The sequence below is a fragment of the Cupressus sempervirens genome, chromosome 6 (assembly GCF_028749045.1).
Source record: "Cupressus sempervirens isolate cs-2001-9-10 chromosome 6, ASM2874904v1, whole genome shotgun sequence".
NCBI lineage: Eukaryota > Viridiplantae > Streptophyta > Pinopsida > Cupressales > Cupressaceae > Cupressus > Cupressus sempervirens.
Genome location: NC_143123.1, coordinates 117,664,452 through 117,682,065, shown reverse-complemented (window position 1 = coordinate 117,682,065; position 17,614 = coordinate 117,664,452). Strand labels below are relative to the sequence as shown.

Here is a 17,614-nt window from a genome sequence, read left to right as displayed (position 1 = left end):
TATTTATTATTCTCATTTATAAAATATTTAAATTTAAAATGATCTCTTAAATTATCTTAAAACTTTAAAAAAAATTCTTAAAACGTAAAATAAAAGGATGAAAAAAAAATTCTCATTGAAAAATGATATGACAGGCAGGGGCAACCGGGGACCATCAAATTCCAGACCCGATCGCCACTATCTGGAAGTTGCTTGAATTGCGACGCAACTAAATTAGATCACCAACACGGAATATGCTGAATGCATTTGCTGTTATATAATGCAAACTATCACAGGAGAAATCCGTGCTTCTCTCTCATTTGAATCCCTTCGGTATTTTTCCAAACAATCTGGGGTCCGAATGCCCCGAATTCCTCTTAAAAATGAGAATTTTGGAGAAATATCATCACCTCGGGAACACCCGAGGAATTCGATGTCCACGTACATACCAATTATATTTTATCCTCTTGCAAAGTTGTCTGGTAATATTCACTCCTTTTTTTACGAGACGGTGGTGAAAATAAAGGAATAAAGTATACCATCTTGTGAAGCACGAACAGTGTGTTCCATTATAAAGGTCCATTGCCCATTGTGACGCTTAGTTACAAATGCTTAAACCAAGAATCAATATCAAATTGCTAACAGAAGGTTACAGGAAAAAGGATAATCCTGATACTTCATAGTACAAACTTGCTTGATAACAGCCTCATCTTCTCCGCTCTCATGGTTCCATCTTGTATAAATAGGTGGAGACTTGAGAGGGAGGCAACACCAACTAAACATCCCTATTTTCGCTCACATCTTGCTCAGTTCCACTTCTAAATTCCCTAAAAAAGGTACAGACGAAATCATTGGTCTTACGTGCCTCATATCAATCAAATACATATACGGCATCTCAACTAAGACAGTAATATTTCACATCAACACCTACAAGTATCCCTATTTTCACTCTGACCTTGCTCACTTTGACTCAACTCCTTCAAATTACAGACCAAGTCGACATTCTCAACATAAGGCACATGCTAATTAATGCATAAAAGGCATGTCAGCCAAGCTGTACTGGTTTCCTGTATCAGCATTCCCAAGCCAACCTATATACGTTGTGAATGTCTCCTCCAGTAGTTCTTTGACAACATTCCGTGCTTGGCAAACGCCAATTAAGTTTCTTGTTGAGATTTTCCAGCAATATCAGCTACTGTAGCAAAGGTAGATGGCTCTCTGATACATCACTACGATTTTCCAACTATAGACTTTCCCAAAACCCATGATACCAAGGACAACTCTATAAAAAGCAGGGTAATCATCAAGGCTCGGTCCACTGCCAATCCAAAAACGGTGATCCCAGCATGATTGAACTGAAAGTACATCACTGTAAAAAATAAGCAGAAAAATCATCAATCATCGAAGGGCATAATGAGGAATAAAAACAGATGGTGGTTGAAGAAACCCTCAAACAACAAAGTACAACAGTTAAATGAGTTAATTGCACGACAAAGATGTTCTAACCTTTGTAAGATTTGCATCACAAATTAGTATGAAGCAGCTAAAGAATTACTTTATATCCCCTAATTTATGAGTTAAACGTTTTTTAGAGTTATCAAGATAGTAGTTTTGCAATTTATGTCAGGACTTGACCAGCATTAGACTTAGCAAATCTAGAGTTTACCAAGGGCTTGTCGCTTGTGATACGAAGCCACATCAGAAGCAAAATGAGATTCAGCTGGAAATGCTAAGTCTTCTGAAGAATCAAAATCACTTTCATAGTCAGCCACCATTAGAGAATAGATTGGGTCTTCATCTCGTACAGGACCATTCCCATTAGCCTCATCCTTTGATTCATATGCATTGCATGTTGCCATAGCATGCCATTGACTTGCAATTGAAGCTATTCTTTGGGCTCTATGTGTAGTTTTTGCTGCTGCACGTAAACAAAGCAAAGCACCAACAAGCTGCACGGCAGACAATACCTGCAAATTATACATCATGTTATATTCATGTTGAAAATTGTCTATACGATGATGTATGCTTAAGAAAACCAATGTATTCCACCATGCACAGATAATAAAATTGGAATAATTGGACTTGCCTGATTCAGCTTCAGAACTCTCGAATAATAAGATGTAATGCAGACACATATATAAAGACAAGGGATGTACACAAATTGCCTCCATCAAATAACACAACACAATAGAATTTTATAACGTATGCCACGTTGAAAATTGGTGTTTACACACAGGTTTTATAACTCACATGAAAGCTAACCATAAGCCGTAGATATCCAAACAAGTAAGTCCATTAAGTAAAGGTTGATAATGATTTCTACCATTCTATAGTCCATTAAGCACTAAATAAATCACCGTCTTACCTTTTGAAGGGAACAAAAGGCAAAAAGCTCATAACTAGAGGTCTATTAGTAAAAAACTCTGGCCAACTATTTGGAAGCACGACTTGGCAATTTCTTTGATATGCTGTTAACAGCCTTTCACAAAGGCTGTAAAAGGATTATGATTTAGAAGACTTGAAAACAAAGGCCTCAGATGAAAAGGGCCCAAAACTGAAGTACTGGATGGCAAGATTTAGTCTATTTTGATTCTATAAAGGGCTTTGTGTCACTAGTTTTTCTGAGTGGCAAACCTAAGAGTGCCCAGCCACAAGTATATTAACACCAAAATAACACACGATGATGGTATCACCACTAGGAAAAACAAAACAGAACCAGATCATTCATGAAGGAAACATTCTAAACCCGTAGTTTACTTAAGAATATGATATGCACACTGTTAAATGATAGAAGAAAGTTACTGAGCACAAAAAAGAGTAATAAGAAGCCAGGTGTTGTTAAGAATCAGTAATTACCAGAAAATCGCCTGCATTGATAAAAGTAATGGTTCCACTGTAATATGCTGTCTCGAAAAAAATCATCAACTGGCTAGCAGTCACCAGCAATAAGGCAAGAAGAAGATACAAACGAAATCTGTGACTTATTTTATAAAGCTGGAAGCGGAGGTACATGTGCTCCTTTAAGAAGATAGACACATCAGATGTTCCTTCTAAAAGCTTTCCAAAATCTTCCACATGAACAATTTGAAGTTTGCACACCAAGTTGAATAGAACACACCCAGAGAGGAAAACAGTTGTCAAATAAAGCCATGATATAAGGATGGCTATAAGAATTGCTGCAGTGTGCCACCAGGATTCTTCATGAAGATGTATGATCCGCAGAACTTCCCGAATCACCTTCACCACAAAGCAAGGAAAGATGACCCATTTAAGAAGACTAAAGCTTTCCTGTCGAAAGAAATATCCAAAAGTCAGTTGTCCAAGCACTAATGATCCTTGATCATATACAAACATTTAAAGCAACTGACCATCCATTTAAGAGAACATACTCCTGCAGAGCTAATATTTGATGATTGATCACATATGGTTCCCACATATTTAACACGAGAAAACCCAAAATATAAAAAACAAAATGTCATAGCAAGTTCCCGATTCAACTAGTACTACATATTTGAGCACTGTCAATCAGCTACTGCTACAAAACAACCCAATGCTCACTCGTTCAGATGTGTAGAAATTCTCAGAAATTAAACTTGGATATGGTAGTTGAAATTTTCAAAGGACCAGCTATGACTCAAACATGGGACCTCTCATTTTCTGCTGGGGTTCTCTATCACTGAGCTAGCAGCCCATTGTGTGATTCATCCCTTTGCAATTTGGGTATGCCTCATTCCTCCAAAATACCTTAATCCCCTTTTTAGCCACACTACAGATGTTTTGGGCTCTTGGCCTGATACCAGTGATTTTTCCATGGACCAACAAGAACTCAAGCACAGGGGATAAACTTTTAATGGACAAACTACGAGTTGAACCTAAGAGTCAAGACCTCCACTTCACTGTTGAGATGCTCTACCAAAGAGCTACTGGCCCTCTGGGTGACTGGTCCGTCTATGATTTAGGTATGGCTCATTTTCCAACACCCTTCCTCTTCAGCCACACTACAGTGGTGAGGGATCCTAGCTTGGCTTACCTTTGTGAACCTGGGCACTTGGTTAACCCGGGCTCTGATACCATGGTATACTTTTCACTGACTAGCTAGTATTAGAGATTAGAAGAAAATTTATGTAATAATACATTTCTATATTCCACTCCTTGATTTGTTCAATCATAAATGACATATATGTAAGATTTTCATATCCTATATTATTGGAAACCTATATAATAACTCCTAAATATATGAGTTGTTTTACCTCACGGCCAAAAATACTATCATTTAATATTATGTTGTTTCTCAACAACTTAATACTAATGTACATAACTCTATTTTACTAATTGTGCTAACCTAAATGCCTATGTGAACACTGATTCCCGACATTTGAAGTGGAACCTAAGATCGCCCGTTTGTTGCTAGGCTGCTCTACCATTGAGCTACTGGCCCTCTTAGTCATTGGTCCATCTTTGATTAAGTGTAGCTTATTTTCCAACATCGGGACTTGCCATTTTCTTTCTTTTGGTATGCTCACCCATTTTTTGACCAGTCTTACTGTTCGGGTGTGGCTCATTTCCTTAATAGATAAACATACTTTGGACTAAAACAGACAACAATGGATACGGCCTTCCTATTTGGAAACACCACATAACCATGATCAATCAATAATTATTTGTCTTCGATAAAATCATGAATAAGTTGTCAAATAATGACCATTGAGATGAACATGGTAGCCTGCATAAAACAAATGCCATTTTATTGTCATCTTGTACTCAAGCACGCAGTTCTGGCTTACATTCATGTGCACTCTCACATCATTTTACACAAGGACCAGTATGTCCCTCATTCATGCCCCTTGTTCATGCCATTTCATAGTCAATGTTTTTCTCAATCGCAATACTGTCTTTAGGGCTTCCAGATAAGGATGTGACCCAAGGGCTTCAAGCATGCAACTGATAATGTAGTCTGAATCGTGACCCACTCCACAACATCCTTATCTATCAAATCATACAGTTCGAAACAATAACCAGAAATATGTATTGACGATACCAAAAAGAAGTCATTATATATATATATATATATATATAGGCCGCTTGACAAACTACAATTAATAAGTTCCTAAAATATATTTGAAACAGCTTTATAAACAATTCTAACTTTGTGTTTCCATGTGGCTGCTCAAGTATATTTTGTGCTTAAATTTTAGCAGTTACATGTTCCAATGAAAATCTTTAAGTGTCTAAAAAGGATTAATAGAATCTTTAGTTATTTAAGTGGAGCAGCTATTATTTAGCAATTAAAAATAATGTGTGGGAAAAGAGGAGGGGTGGAAAATAAGCAGTGGTTTCTTATTATCAAAAACACCACGCGGCTCCACAAATATTTCTCCCTTGTTTTTTTTAAAAGATTTTATTTCTACTTTCTTTTGTGTAAAAATATTATTCAATGAATTAATTCAGATGTCACTTTCCTACTTAAATTTAAGCTACAAAATACATATTAAAAGGGCCACCAGCTCCACAATTATTTCCTAGAAAAGTTGAGCAGCCACTGCTAGCCTAAATAAGCTAAACAACAGCATGGGAACATGTTCTGAATGAACAGACTAATATTTAATATGATATCCCCACTTTATATTATGGGCATAAGTGTTTGCATCTTGGTCTGCATTGGGCTGTAGTTGCGGTGCCTGGGTAAAGGCAATCTTCCAGATTTAGCTAGTGTGAACCTTGAAAAATATGTAATCTGTAAATGTTAGAGCTTTCATTACGTTTCTTGTATTTTATTCTTGTGACCACTTGTTTGTTTTCAATTGGGGTTGCATGGTTAGAAAATATGAGGGCCGCCTATATGGCAAGAACCTAGAAAGATGTGACCCCTTCCTTGGTTTCAATTGGGGTTGCAAGGTTAGAAAACATAAGGGCATGTCTTATGTGGCAAGAACCTAGAAAGATGCAAACCCTTGCTTCATTTCAATTGGTTGCATGGTAAGAAAATATGAGGGCCTGCCTTATGTGGCAAGAACCTAGAAAGATGATGGATAAGTATTTGGGATGCATTGAATACGGAATTGTATTGAGTTATTGGTGTTTGACTAATCTTGTCTATAAGGATTGTGAGACCCCAAGTTGGTATCAAAGTATTAAGCCATAATGTCCCGACTAAAGCATCTGTGTGTCCAAACAAAGTTTTCTTTTAAACTAAGGTAAGACACGCAATAAAGCTTATTATAAGCCAAGGTAAGCTTATAAACTTTGGTTAATTGGAAAGCAGGTTAAAGTGCAAAAAGCCAGAGAAGCAGTGGACTTATAGCAGACAAATGCTCCGAGTGTTTGTGTTTTTTATATGTCTTATTGCCTTGTGATTCGTTGTCCAATATAACTGGTAAGGAATCTAGAATTCCATCTCAAATCAGTAATTATTTACGACCATAGTTATTACCCAAATTTGTCTCTTGAAATTGTAATGAAATCGCATGAGTGGGTGTTGAACCTCCACAAACAAAAACTTCCAGAGGCCATATTTTCTAATATTATGAGCCATGCACATCATTTTGACACTGCACCTAAGCATGACCCAGATATCTATATCATCACTTCAAACTTAGTCACCTCAATTTGTGTACAGTCTTTACAGACATTCGCCCACAAAGCAACTATCGGCACAACAATCCCTAGTGTAAAAAAAGCAACCAAATACCACTTTAAGTGGGGTCGAATGATCAATTCCCAGGAAAAACAACAGCTTTCCCAAGCGTCTATGCCTGAGATTAATATCAGTGGCATCCTCGGAGCTTGGATTAGACGTGATATTTTTCAATGGGAGGAAATTTTCAATTTCTTGCCCCAAACAATCCACTCGGATCTCCATTTCTCGACTTCCGTTTGCCATTTAATACTACAAGATGGGTATGGAAGCAATTAGAGAAAAAGGGAGTTTTGCCCTGGATTTTGTAACGAGAAATTCAATGTACAGCTCGACCGCTCATAATTGTTTCCAAAAATATTATAAAATGTTTGATGGGCCTACAAATATTATATTACTAGTGTCGATTGGCATACATGTTCTCTGTCTCCAGACTTTTATGCATTTGAACTATTTGGCTTTGAAAGGATTATGGAATTTTGTAAGCTATTTGTCTTGGTGGTTTCCTTGATGCAAATAAAAACCCCTCCATGAGGTTGATGTACCTAAGCCGCTACTAAGCTACCACTCAAGTTGGTTTTGACTTTGAATCTAAACTGTAGGCCAAAAGCTATACATAAATCCTTCTACAATCACTTCATGGTTTGGTAAAGCACTTCACATTCATCTATCTCACAGACAAGAGCAACTAAATTAATGGAAATAATAATATTGTTTTTGATTAAGTAAAACAGGTTTTAACGGGTGCCTGAAACCCAAAGGTAAACAAAAAAATCAACATCAAGTCCTGAACATGAGGCAAACCAACAAGAAACAATAGGCGATAGAAGGCCAGGAGAACTTAACAAAACAAAACACAACCTTTGAAAGAACAGGCAAGCCTAGCAAACAAAAAACCATAGGAAAAACCAAAAAGCCAGGGGAACCAATCAGGGCATCGTATTTTGACCAGCTTAGCAACCTTGAGCTCCAGCATTTCCATTGTCTCAGCTGCTTCACTCATCAACTGTATGTCATCAGGAGAGTCATCCCTGTCCCTCTTCTTCTTGTTCAATCTCGTTCTATTGCTCGGGCTATCAACAAGGGGGTTGACATCATCTTTTTGTTACCCTATTGCCCTCATTTTCCTTGTCATCTTTGACCCCTGTGCTAACCTCCATCATAGAATGTAGTTGTTTGATATGATCATTTAAGGCTTTGATAATATTGAAGCTCTGGTTAGCAGTGTTGTGGACAGAGCTCTCCATTCTTTCCATTCTTTTTTCCACCTCAGTTACCCTGTTATCCAAATTGCTAATTTTGTAAATCCCATCTTCCCCTTCCTTTCCAGAGCCAACAACTTTTTCTTTATCTCCTTAGTTTCATGAAAAATCCACTTGATAGACCGGAAGTTGTCCACCATGTTGTTCCAGGCATTATTGAGGAGATTCATCTCAACCTCCCTAGCATTATCACTGAAAATCACCATAGCCGGATCAATCAGTTCCTCCAGATGAATTCTACCATCATTACCCTCCAAGACCTTGGGCTGGATAATTTCTCTCACAATGCCCATTTTCATCGTCCGAGTTTCAAAGTTTCTCGGACTGTTTTCCTGCCCTTAGAGTCAAAAGTACAGGTGTTTTTTTCTATGTCATAATCCTCGTGAAATAATGATATTTTTACTTGTACGACTACTTTCATAACACAGAATCATATATTATTCCAAGTTGGGAATACCTTGAGTATTCAAGCTTTATGTGATATAGTATAGGTAATCCACCACCCCCCATACACACAAAATGTTGTACACGACTTCAGTTGGTGGCAACTTTGATTTTTGCTTGATTGATCATTGAATATTGATTTCGAAAAAGGCTCTAATAGGCTTTACAATCACACAATGAACAACCCCAACCATTATCAATCTATTCTTCGCAATAATGTCCCCTCCCAACTCCTTCGCTAGTGAAAGCAATTTCAAACAAATCGTTTAAGATTGTCTTTATAAGTGTTTTTTGATGTAAGAAAAAGTTTTTGATGAAATATAATCTTACATGGATGAATTAAATATCATTTTACTATAATTTAATTTATGTTCAATATTTATAAACACATAAGAATAGGGGAGAGGACCCACTACCTAAGCATCCTAACTTCACGCTTATCCAAATCCTATGTGGAAAAATTCCAAATCACTTGGCAAGTCGTCTCCTTAAAACTAAACTAAGGTTTTAAGTCCACGTCATCAATTATGATGTCACAGTGGAGTACTTTTTGTGAAGATGTCTAAAACATCCTAAATAAAAAGTCAAACCAATGGTCGTGCAACAAGGATACCCATAGTTGCACAATTGATGTGGCATCATATCATTAGTTTTTTTTACAACTTAGGGTAACTTAGGATACGTTTCATTCAATTATAGGTAATCATCATTGTTCTAACAACTTTAAAGTCACAACTATTGGTTCAATGTTGTGAAAACAATAGAACATAATAAGTATGAAATTAAATCAATAAGTGTGGGTATCAAATCAACGACTTCTATCACAAGCACTGGAACTCGTTCAAGTATTCCCCTATGTGTTACAATAAATTATTAAATTATATAAAAACGTTTCAAATGAAACCTCATGAAAAATGTGACAAATATGTCAGGGGTCCTCTTAAATACTATTTCAAATGTTGCGGTCCTTTCTGTAGGGATTAAAGTGCCTCAATCTTAGGAGTCTTTAAGTAAATTTAATTTAATTACTTTTAATTGATTTTATGTTGTTGATTTTAAAGAATTTACGTTAAGTTATAAATTATCAAGATATATAGTTTAATTAGGGAGTTGGGTGCTATAACCTTCAAAACAAGAAAGAAATTGTGACAATTATCACAAAGATGGATTTTTTTGAGAATAGAAATGCTTAGGAGCTTTTCAAAGTTCCCTCCAAGTGATGTGTGGCAACACTTTTGTTTTATTCTGTTGCATAGTTTTGAAAAGCTTAGTATATGACCAAATTTTCCACCAAAAACAGCTTGAAGTAAAAAAGACATTTTATTTATGTGCAAAAAGGAGTTTCTATTTGAGGAGATGCTATTATTTTTTGCATTGCAAGCTCTATAAATACAAGTGTTGTTAAAAGAGTTGTAAGAGAGAGGATTCCATTCCACAGAGGTTATACAACCCGATTTTCTCTAGAATGGAGCATGATGTAAATCCCAATGTAAACACAAAGTCTTAAGGCTACATTGTAATTGTATTATGTTGCTAAATGGTACAATGGCTCTCTAGTTTTCGAGATTGGGGCTTTTACCCACAAGGGTTTTCCAAGTGTAAAATTTGTGTGCTGGAGTTGTCTTCCTTGTTCTTTATTTTTAATGATTCTGTGTTGGTGACTAAATGGATGCATGTTGTTGAAACTACTTGACCTAACATGATGTAAAATTGCAAGCACTTTCCTCTTAGATTCTAATCAAGAAAATAAACTGTCTGATATCGTTTTCTAGTATAGTTATCTGTTTGTCAGCACATTGTCATCATTGTCATCTTTATGTGAAGAAACGATAGGTATTGAATGCAATAATCTCAATTTACTTATTTGGGATGCCCAATTTCCCTTCACTTTTTGAGATCATCTTTTGTGACTATTTTCTTTAATAAACTCAAAAAAGTCTTTCCTTTAACTTAAATATGTTATAAAACATGTATACTACAATTAATTTTATAACATTTTTTTAGTAAGAGATGTAATTGTTGAAAATTAAGGTGTTTATATTGGATTTTTGAATGCACATCTTATTCTGTCATCTTGCTTGACATGACACAGTAAATTGTCATCATATGCTCAGAGGCGACATGGGATGTGACAAGGATGTTTTTGTCCGAACATGAGGAGATGGGTACATCACTTTCGACTGGAGCTATTTTTTCACATGTAGGCATTTTAGGCAGTTTGCAAGAAGCTATAATGACTTGTGACAAGTTATGATGTATAAGAACCTATCTTATGACAAAATAGAAAAGTGCTAAGAGACATCATTGCATGGAGAAGGCGGGCACCTGAGTTCAGTTATGAAAGCTTGAAAGAGAATCAACTATTAATAGTCAGTTATGACAGATTCTCTTACAGTTGTTAGTGTTGTCAGTTATGATAGATTCTCTTACAGTTGTAAGTGCTATCAATTATGACAGATTATTTCATGATTGTAATAAACCAAGTAAGAATCTATTTAATACCTTATTATAGTCATTTTTTTGCACCCAAAGTTCTGAGGTATATGTGAGGGGCTGGATATTGGTGTGCAAACATCATTTGTATGCTTATAGGTGGTTGGTAAATTTGCCGTTTGGTTTTGAGTGTGCATAATGTATTGATTTTTATGAAAAGGTTTTGGTACATGAATTTGTGCTACTAGAATCTCCCCAAGTTTAGGATTTATTGTCTTCTAATCTTGATTAAGAAGCCTATTGTTGTCCTTTGTATTGCAATCGCTTTCTTTACAAATAATACAAATTGTTGTGCTTTTTTAGAGGGGGGTTTTGCTCTCCAATAGTTTTTTTTCTCACATATATCTTGTGTTTTTTATGATAACATTCATCATTTTTAATAACTCTTCTATCTGTGTTTCTTTTAGTATAAGTTAAAATTATATAAAGTTTCCCATATCTCCCACATGTTAGTGTTTTGAAGTGTTTTCCACACTTTGCCTCCTTTTACTAATTACAAGATGGATGAGAAGACGATGTGCATTGGATTTAGTAATCAAGTTCTTTTTCCATTTGGAAATGGAGTTTCTCGCTCATTAATAAGAGCTGTAAGAAACAAAGAGAATGATTTCACTGTAAGGATTTCCGTGTTTGAAGCAAGGTGGATGTAGAGATAATTTGATTGATTAGTTACTAATGTCTAAAGTTATAAAATGTACAACGGAAAATATCTGTGCAAATCAAAATATTCAAATGTGGGTGGTTTCCAATAGATATGTCAATTCTATTTAGATTATCATTGAACATTAAAAAAATGTATATGTTATGCCTAATTTAGTTTATAGAATGTACGAAGTAGGTATTTATACAAATAGGATGTCAACTAAGATCCACATATAAACCGACAAGTTCCAAGCATATGATACATTATGTAGACAGGCTGATGGAAAATATCAAACATAATATAGTGCAAATTGCATTATAGTCATGTGGTGTGGGTGATGATATGCCAAATGTGTACGATGTCAGTTCTACAATCTTGCTATGTGGTGTATAGACCACCAACGAGAACATGCATATATAAACATAGCATGCAATTGTTGACAATTCATGCATATATGATCTAACTACATATTGGTACGTTGACCATGAGTAAGATCGTTATATGCATGTGAGAAGTGTTGTATTGTTAAATCTAAAAATTATATGTAGAGGTATGAAGGCAATGATGTGAGAACATTGTGATGCACACATTGAGTGAAGTTGAGTGCATGAATGACACCACTAAAGAGAGTGTGGAACTTTGCACTTAGATCATTGAACCCCCTTAAGGAGTAGTGGCTTCCATTGCATCAATATTTAGTTTATAAAAACTATGCTCAATATTGCTCAAGAATGTAACCCCTTAGTGTAATCTATATACTACCTAATTGGAATATTTGAAAGAGTTGTTTAGTAGCGAGTACAAGGAGTGTATTAATGATAATATTCTCCATTGTTTGTTGGGAATGGGATAAGTTGAAATCAGCAGGTTAGACAATCAGTGGCTATAATGAGCAGGAAATATGACTTAAGGATTTCGTATTGAATACCAAGTGTAGCACCAAAGCATTCCTGCTAAAGATAAAATTGACCTTGTGGTGACCAACATAAATTGCATGAGGTGGAGTGGTTAATATTGTGTTCTATATATTGCTACTGTTTGTGTATAACTATTTATTGAACTTAAAAATGCATATTTTCAAAGTGCCACAAAAAATTTATACCTTGTCTACTTCTTGTTGTTGTGAGAACAGCTTTGATGCGGATGGTGTACAATAAGATGTTTCAAATCATGGCATGGGCTACATCCCAAGTCATGTGTGGAAATGACTATGCCCCAAAGAGCTATAAAGTGCTCTATTGTAGGCCTATAGGATATACATGATGTTACTATCCCAACCATTTGAGTGTACACTATTGTAGATGCAAAAGAGTGGGGTTGAATGCCTCTATTCGGCACTATTTATGTAGATTAATATCTCTAGCAAGGTTCACAAAGTCTTCTAAAAGCGACTAGCATACTATCAATTGTGATCAAACAGTGCAGATATTGATAAGCTAAAATCGGCCCAAACATGGTTGAAGAAAAGCAAAACATCTAACATAGTGGGGATTTTGTTGCATGTGATCATGAAAGCTAAGTTAGAAAGTAATCTACCACAAGTACAACATCATGTTAATGACTTCATGTAGATAGTCTGAAGTATCCATGTTTTTTATTAAGGCAAAAATGAGTTTCAAAGGGACTTGAAACTTTTTACAAAAGGATTATAAAAGATATATCATGAAAGCCCATCAAAACAAGAAGGAACAAACAAAGACCACAAAATGGGTTTCAGCAGCAAGCTACCACAACCTGAAACAAATGCAGCACACAAAAAGCCAGCAAGTAACAAGAAAGAAAGGACTAGAGAAAACTCCAACCCAAGTACCCACAACTAGGAACCATCAAGATTTGCCTTTAGCACTGCCCTTGTGGGAAAGAAGAGTCATGTCAAAAGAGGGTGTAGACGTCTTAGATTTATTTCCTTTCACAGTGATAGATCCTTCTTCCACCTTAACAACAACATCCTGCTAAACCAACAAACCCAACACTGGAACATGATGATCTTGAAAGTGAAGGCGAGCAAAACCCACCCTCTTCAAGGTGGAGTCACAATTTTTTCAAACAAGCCCAACATCCCCAAGGGTGCAACAAGAATTAATAGCCATAGCATTATAAAAGGGACATAACCACCAGGGGCATATTCCCACTCACATCCGGAGAAACAACGGGAGGGACAATAGACTGCAAGCCAACCTCCTCAAACACAACGCAAGTGGCCAGAATAGCATGAGAAGAAACTGAATTAGCAACCTGAGGCACATTGGCCATAGCAAGCCCATCATCAGTAACTGGAATGCCTTAGAAGAAGACGCAAGGCAATCTGTGCAACCACCTGGGAGAAACTCCTTTGGGAGTCAGATTTCTTCTCAACTGTAAAAATGATGAATTGAAGCACATTTTCACCATGAAGCGGACTTTTTCATTTTCTCTAATCTACATTGAGCCGCCACATGACTAGTTTTGAAACACCTTCTACACCTGAAGGGAATCCATTCAAGTCCAAGGTTTGGATCCAACTACCCTTAGAAGATTTGATTAAAATCTCAACAGGTAGCCTCTTCGACACATACAAGTCAACCAAAATACGAGTAAAGGTGGAATGAAGAATATAAGATGATTTGTCATCCATTATCAGAAAATCCCCAAGAGCTTCTCCCACTCCCTCGAGAAGAGGATCAACCCAAATATGAAGGGGAAGATGGGGAAGCGAACCTAGAAAGGAAATTTGTTGAATGTTTCAAAAGAAGGGTTGGAATTAGAGTGCCAAGGTTTAAGAATAAACATAATTTGTCTTCCCAAGTGAAAAAAATGACGACAATATCCTTTTTTGTCCTGAGACTTGAAATTTTGCAATAAAAAGATCCTTTGCCATAGGATAAATATGAACTGTACCAGTGAGTAAGGGCTCCCAAAGTTGTGAGATACAAACATGCAGCTCTCGAAGACTGGACCAAAAACCCCTGAATCGGCAGACCACACCATGGGTGGAAAAAACAAAGACATTATGGTGAATTTCCTCCTCCATCTGAAGAAATCCATGTTGATAGATTCTTGAGGCTATTGACACATTTTGTTGTTGTTGAGGTTGTTTTGGATCTAAAATTACAACAAAGTTTATCACTACAGATTATGGTGGTTGTTTACTAATTTTGTTCACTCTGCTAGTGTATCACTTTGATTATAATCTCATCTTGAGAACAACTTTTTATTACAATTGTATTGTCTTGCTAGACTCAGTGTCCCCTATTATTGTATTTAATGCTAGACAGTATTCTATTATTGTATTTGATATAATTATTTCGTTTCTAATATTTATTATATTTCTTATAAATATGAACTCTAATTCCACAATCTTTTTATTACTTACTATAATTCTTTGTCATCTAATTTTAAAAAATTATCTATGCGGAGAAAAAAGTTTGAATATGGAAATGAATTCTCAAAAAAGTGACTGGGAATCATCAATATGAATCAGCGGTGTCCTAAAAACCATCTAATCGTGAATTAAACAACCTAAATGCAACTCCTTACACTTTTAAATACAAAACCTTTTCATGACAACAAGATGGGTTCGACACCTGTACATCCACAGGTGGAAAAGAATTCTAGAGTTCTTTTATTTAATTTCGTGATAAAATATTAAATATTTCTAAGTGTGTGGCTACGCTGGTTTTGAGGATTCTAATGATCTGAAAGTGGAAAACAATGAAATTAATCCACCTGTATTTCAGCCATTTCAATCGCAAATGCCAGGAGAAAATCTTTACAAATTCAAAAATCTTCCAAATGCTTCTGAATAATTAATAGGCAAATTACAATAGTTTCAGTAGTTTCAGAAGCAAATAAAATCTATAATAAATGGATTGTGCAAACAAAATGTAAATGAAATTTTAAAAAACGCAGATATAATTCCGCAGATTTTCAAAAAGTCCGAAAACATTTCATTCAAATTCTTCTAAAAACAAGAATTTACAATTTTTTCGGAGGCATTTCAATCTATGATGAATGGACTGTGCAAACACAATGTCCACGAAATCTTGAAAAATACCAGAAACAATTCTACATATAAGAGGTTAAAAAATGCTGAAGTTGAAATGCAATTACCCGGATTTGAGTCTTGACATCGTAACGAAAGCGCACAACAGGATGATGAACCTCAACGAACAGAAATTTCCTGAGGCCATATTTCTTCAGATTGTGAGCCATACACAGCATCGACAAGGCAGCTAAACAGGCGCTCGAAATTTCAGCCATCACTTCGAATTTGGTGACCTCGAACCTTCGGCAGTTTGTGCAGGTGGTGGCCCAAATCGCAACAGCAGGCACAGCGATCCCTAAGACGAAGAAGATGAAGAAACCATAAACTACCCTGAACGAGGTCGACTGATCGATTCCTAGGAAGATCAGCAGCTTTCCCAGCCGCGCAAGCGCAGGATCAATCTCGGCCTCCTCCGAACGGCGAGTCGATGGAGTCTGATTCCACAGAAGGGGCTTCTTCATTTCCTTTCTCGGAGAGTGCGTATTAATTTCCAGATCCGGTGTTCCGTTCGCCATTAAAGATCTACAAGCTGAAAATCGAAGGAGAAGGTTACAATTAGGGCATTTTGAACCTCCTGCTGCTGCTGTGAGGTTAAATAATATCTGCCTCGTAATAAATTATTAAATTCACGTCAGCTGTCGAAAAACTTCCTGAATAAGTTCCAGAGAAAATGTATTTGAATAACGCGTGGCTTCAAATCGCATACGAGGTTTTAAATTATTCTTCATTGAAAAAAATATAAAGAACTTTTTTTCAGCTGATATGCTCAATCGATGAACCTGCATTTTCAAACGATAATATTCTGGCTGTCCAGGTGGTGTGCTACGTGTTAAATTCCTTTCCATTGAAAATGATGTCGAGAACATGCAAGGGTTCAGCACAAATTCACGCCAAGCCGAGAATTTTTCCCTGTCTTATTCCTAGCCGTATATTTTTGGCCTTTTCATGAACAGCAGGGTCCCATGCAGCCCGTTAGAGGGTCTGCTCAAATATTATAGGAGATAAATGGCATCATGTGATGATGTGTTTTTTAAGGTGCATAATATTAAATTTAACAGGATTAGTAAGGTTGATCTATGATGACATTAAATATAATATAATAATAATAAAAAGTCATTTAGTAAGGTTGGCAATGTCTATGCCAGCATCAAAATTACAATATTTAATTAAATATAAATTTATAAAACAGTTTTAAAATAATTTTTAAAATCAGTAAAATGTCATTTTGATGCCGGCATAAACATTGGCGGTGTGTTTGGGCTAAGTTTGATGTCTAGCTATGTGGTTGCTTAGCTTAAGGAGATTTGTAATTTAGATATATGTTTATAACTTTCTAATTTCGTTATGTGAAACATATCTATGTATGTGGACATTTTTCTATTAAAAAAGTTAAGAAAGTTGTTTAAATATTGTAGCTCAATTTTTAAAATCAGTAAAATGCCATTTTGATGCTGGCATAAACATTGGCGGTGTGTTTGGGCTAAGTTTGATGTCTAGCTATGTGGTTGCTTAGCTTAAGGAGGTTTGTAGTTTAGATATATGTTTATAACTTTCTATTTTTGTTATGTGAAACATATCTATGTATGTGGACATTTTTCTATATAAAAAGTTAAGAAAGTTGTTTAAAAATAGTAGCTCAATTTGTTGAGTACAATTGGGAAGGATGAATGGTATGTGATATAGAAGTCATTCACCAAGGTTCAAACATTTGATTAAGAGGGGTTTCAAAAAAATTGTAGATCAATTCATTGAGCACAATTAGAGACAAAGATGGTATGTGATATAAAAGTCCTTCACCAAAGTTTAAACGTCCAATGAAGAGGGTTTCTCAAAAAGTTGTATTGTGATTCATTGAGTGCGATTGGGAGATGATGGCATGTGATATAGAAGTCATTCATTAAGGTTCAAAATATGAAGGTATGTTTTAGTTAGGTTTGACTCCTCGGTGAATTTGGTAGTTTCAAACCCCTTGCATGTCATTGCTTAGCCAAAGACAAATGTTGGTTGAATGTGATATTGGATCCCCTTGCATGTGGTTGTTTATCCAAAGGTAAGTTGTGATTTATATGTATGTTTACTCAGAGCATTGTTATTCCTAGATAGGATTTTATAAGAGAATTGTGAGTCGAACTTTT

At 35.9% G+C, this 17,614-nt stretch overlaps 1 protein-coding gene across 1 annotated transcript; it reads right to left on the bottom strand.

Annotated features, from left to right (window-relative positions):
• Positions 1 to 581: 581 nt before the first annotated feature.
• LOC149551496 (uncharacterized) lies at positions 582 to 16,482 on the bottom strand. The gene is made up of 4 exons (XM_089786991.1): positions 15,545 to 16,482; positions 2,836 to 3,267; positions 1,646 to 1,946; positions 582 to 1,348 (listed from the first exon to the last, which is right to left on the bottom strand). Exons 1-4 carry the CDS (start codon positions 15,992 to 15,994, stop codon positions 1,209 to 1,211), a joined length of 1,323 nt encoding a protein of 440 aa, XP_089643117.1. The 5' UTR covers positions 15,995 to 16,482; the 3' UTR covers positions 582 to 1,208.
• Positions 16,483 to 17,614: the final 1,132 nt, after the last annotated feature.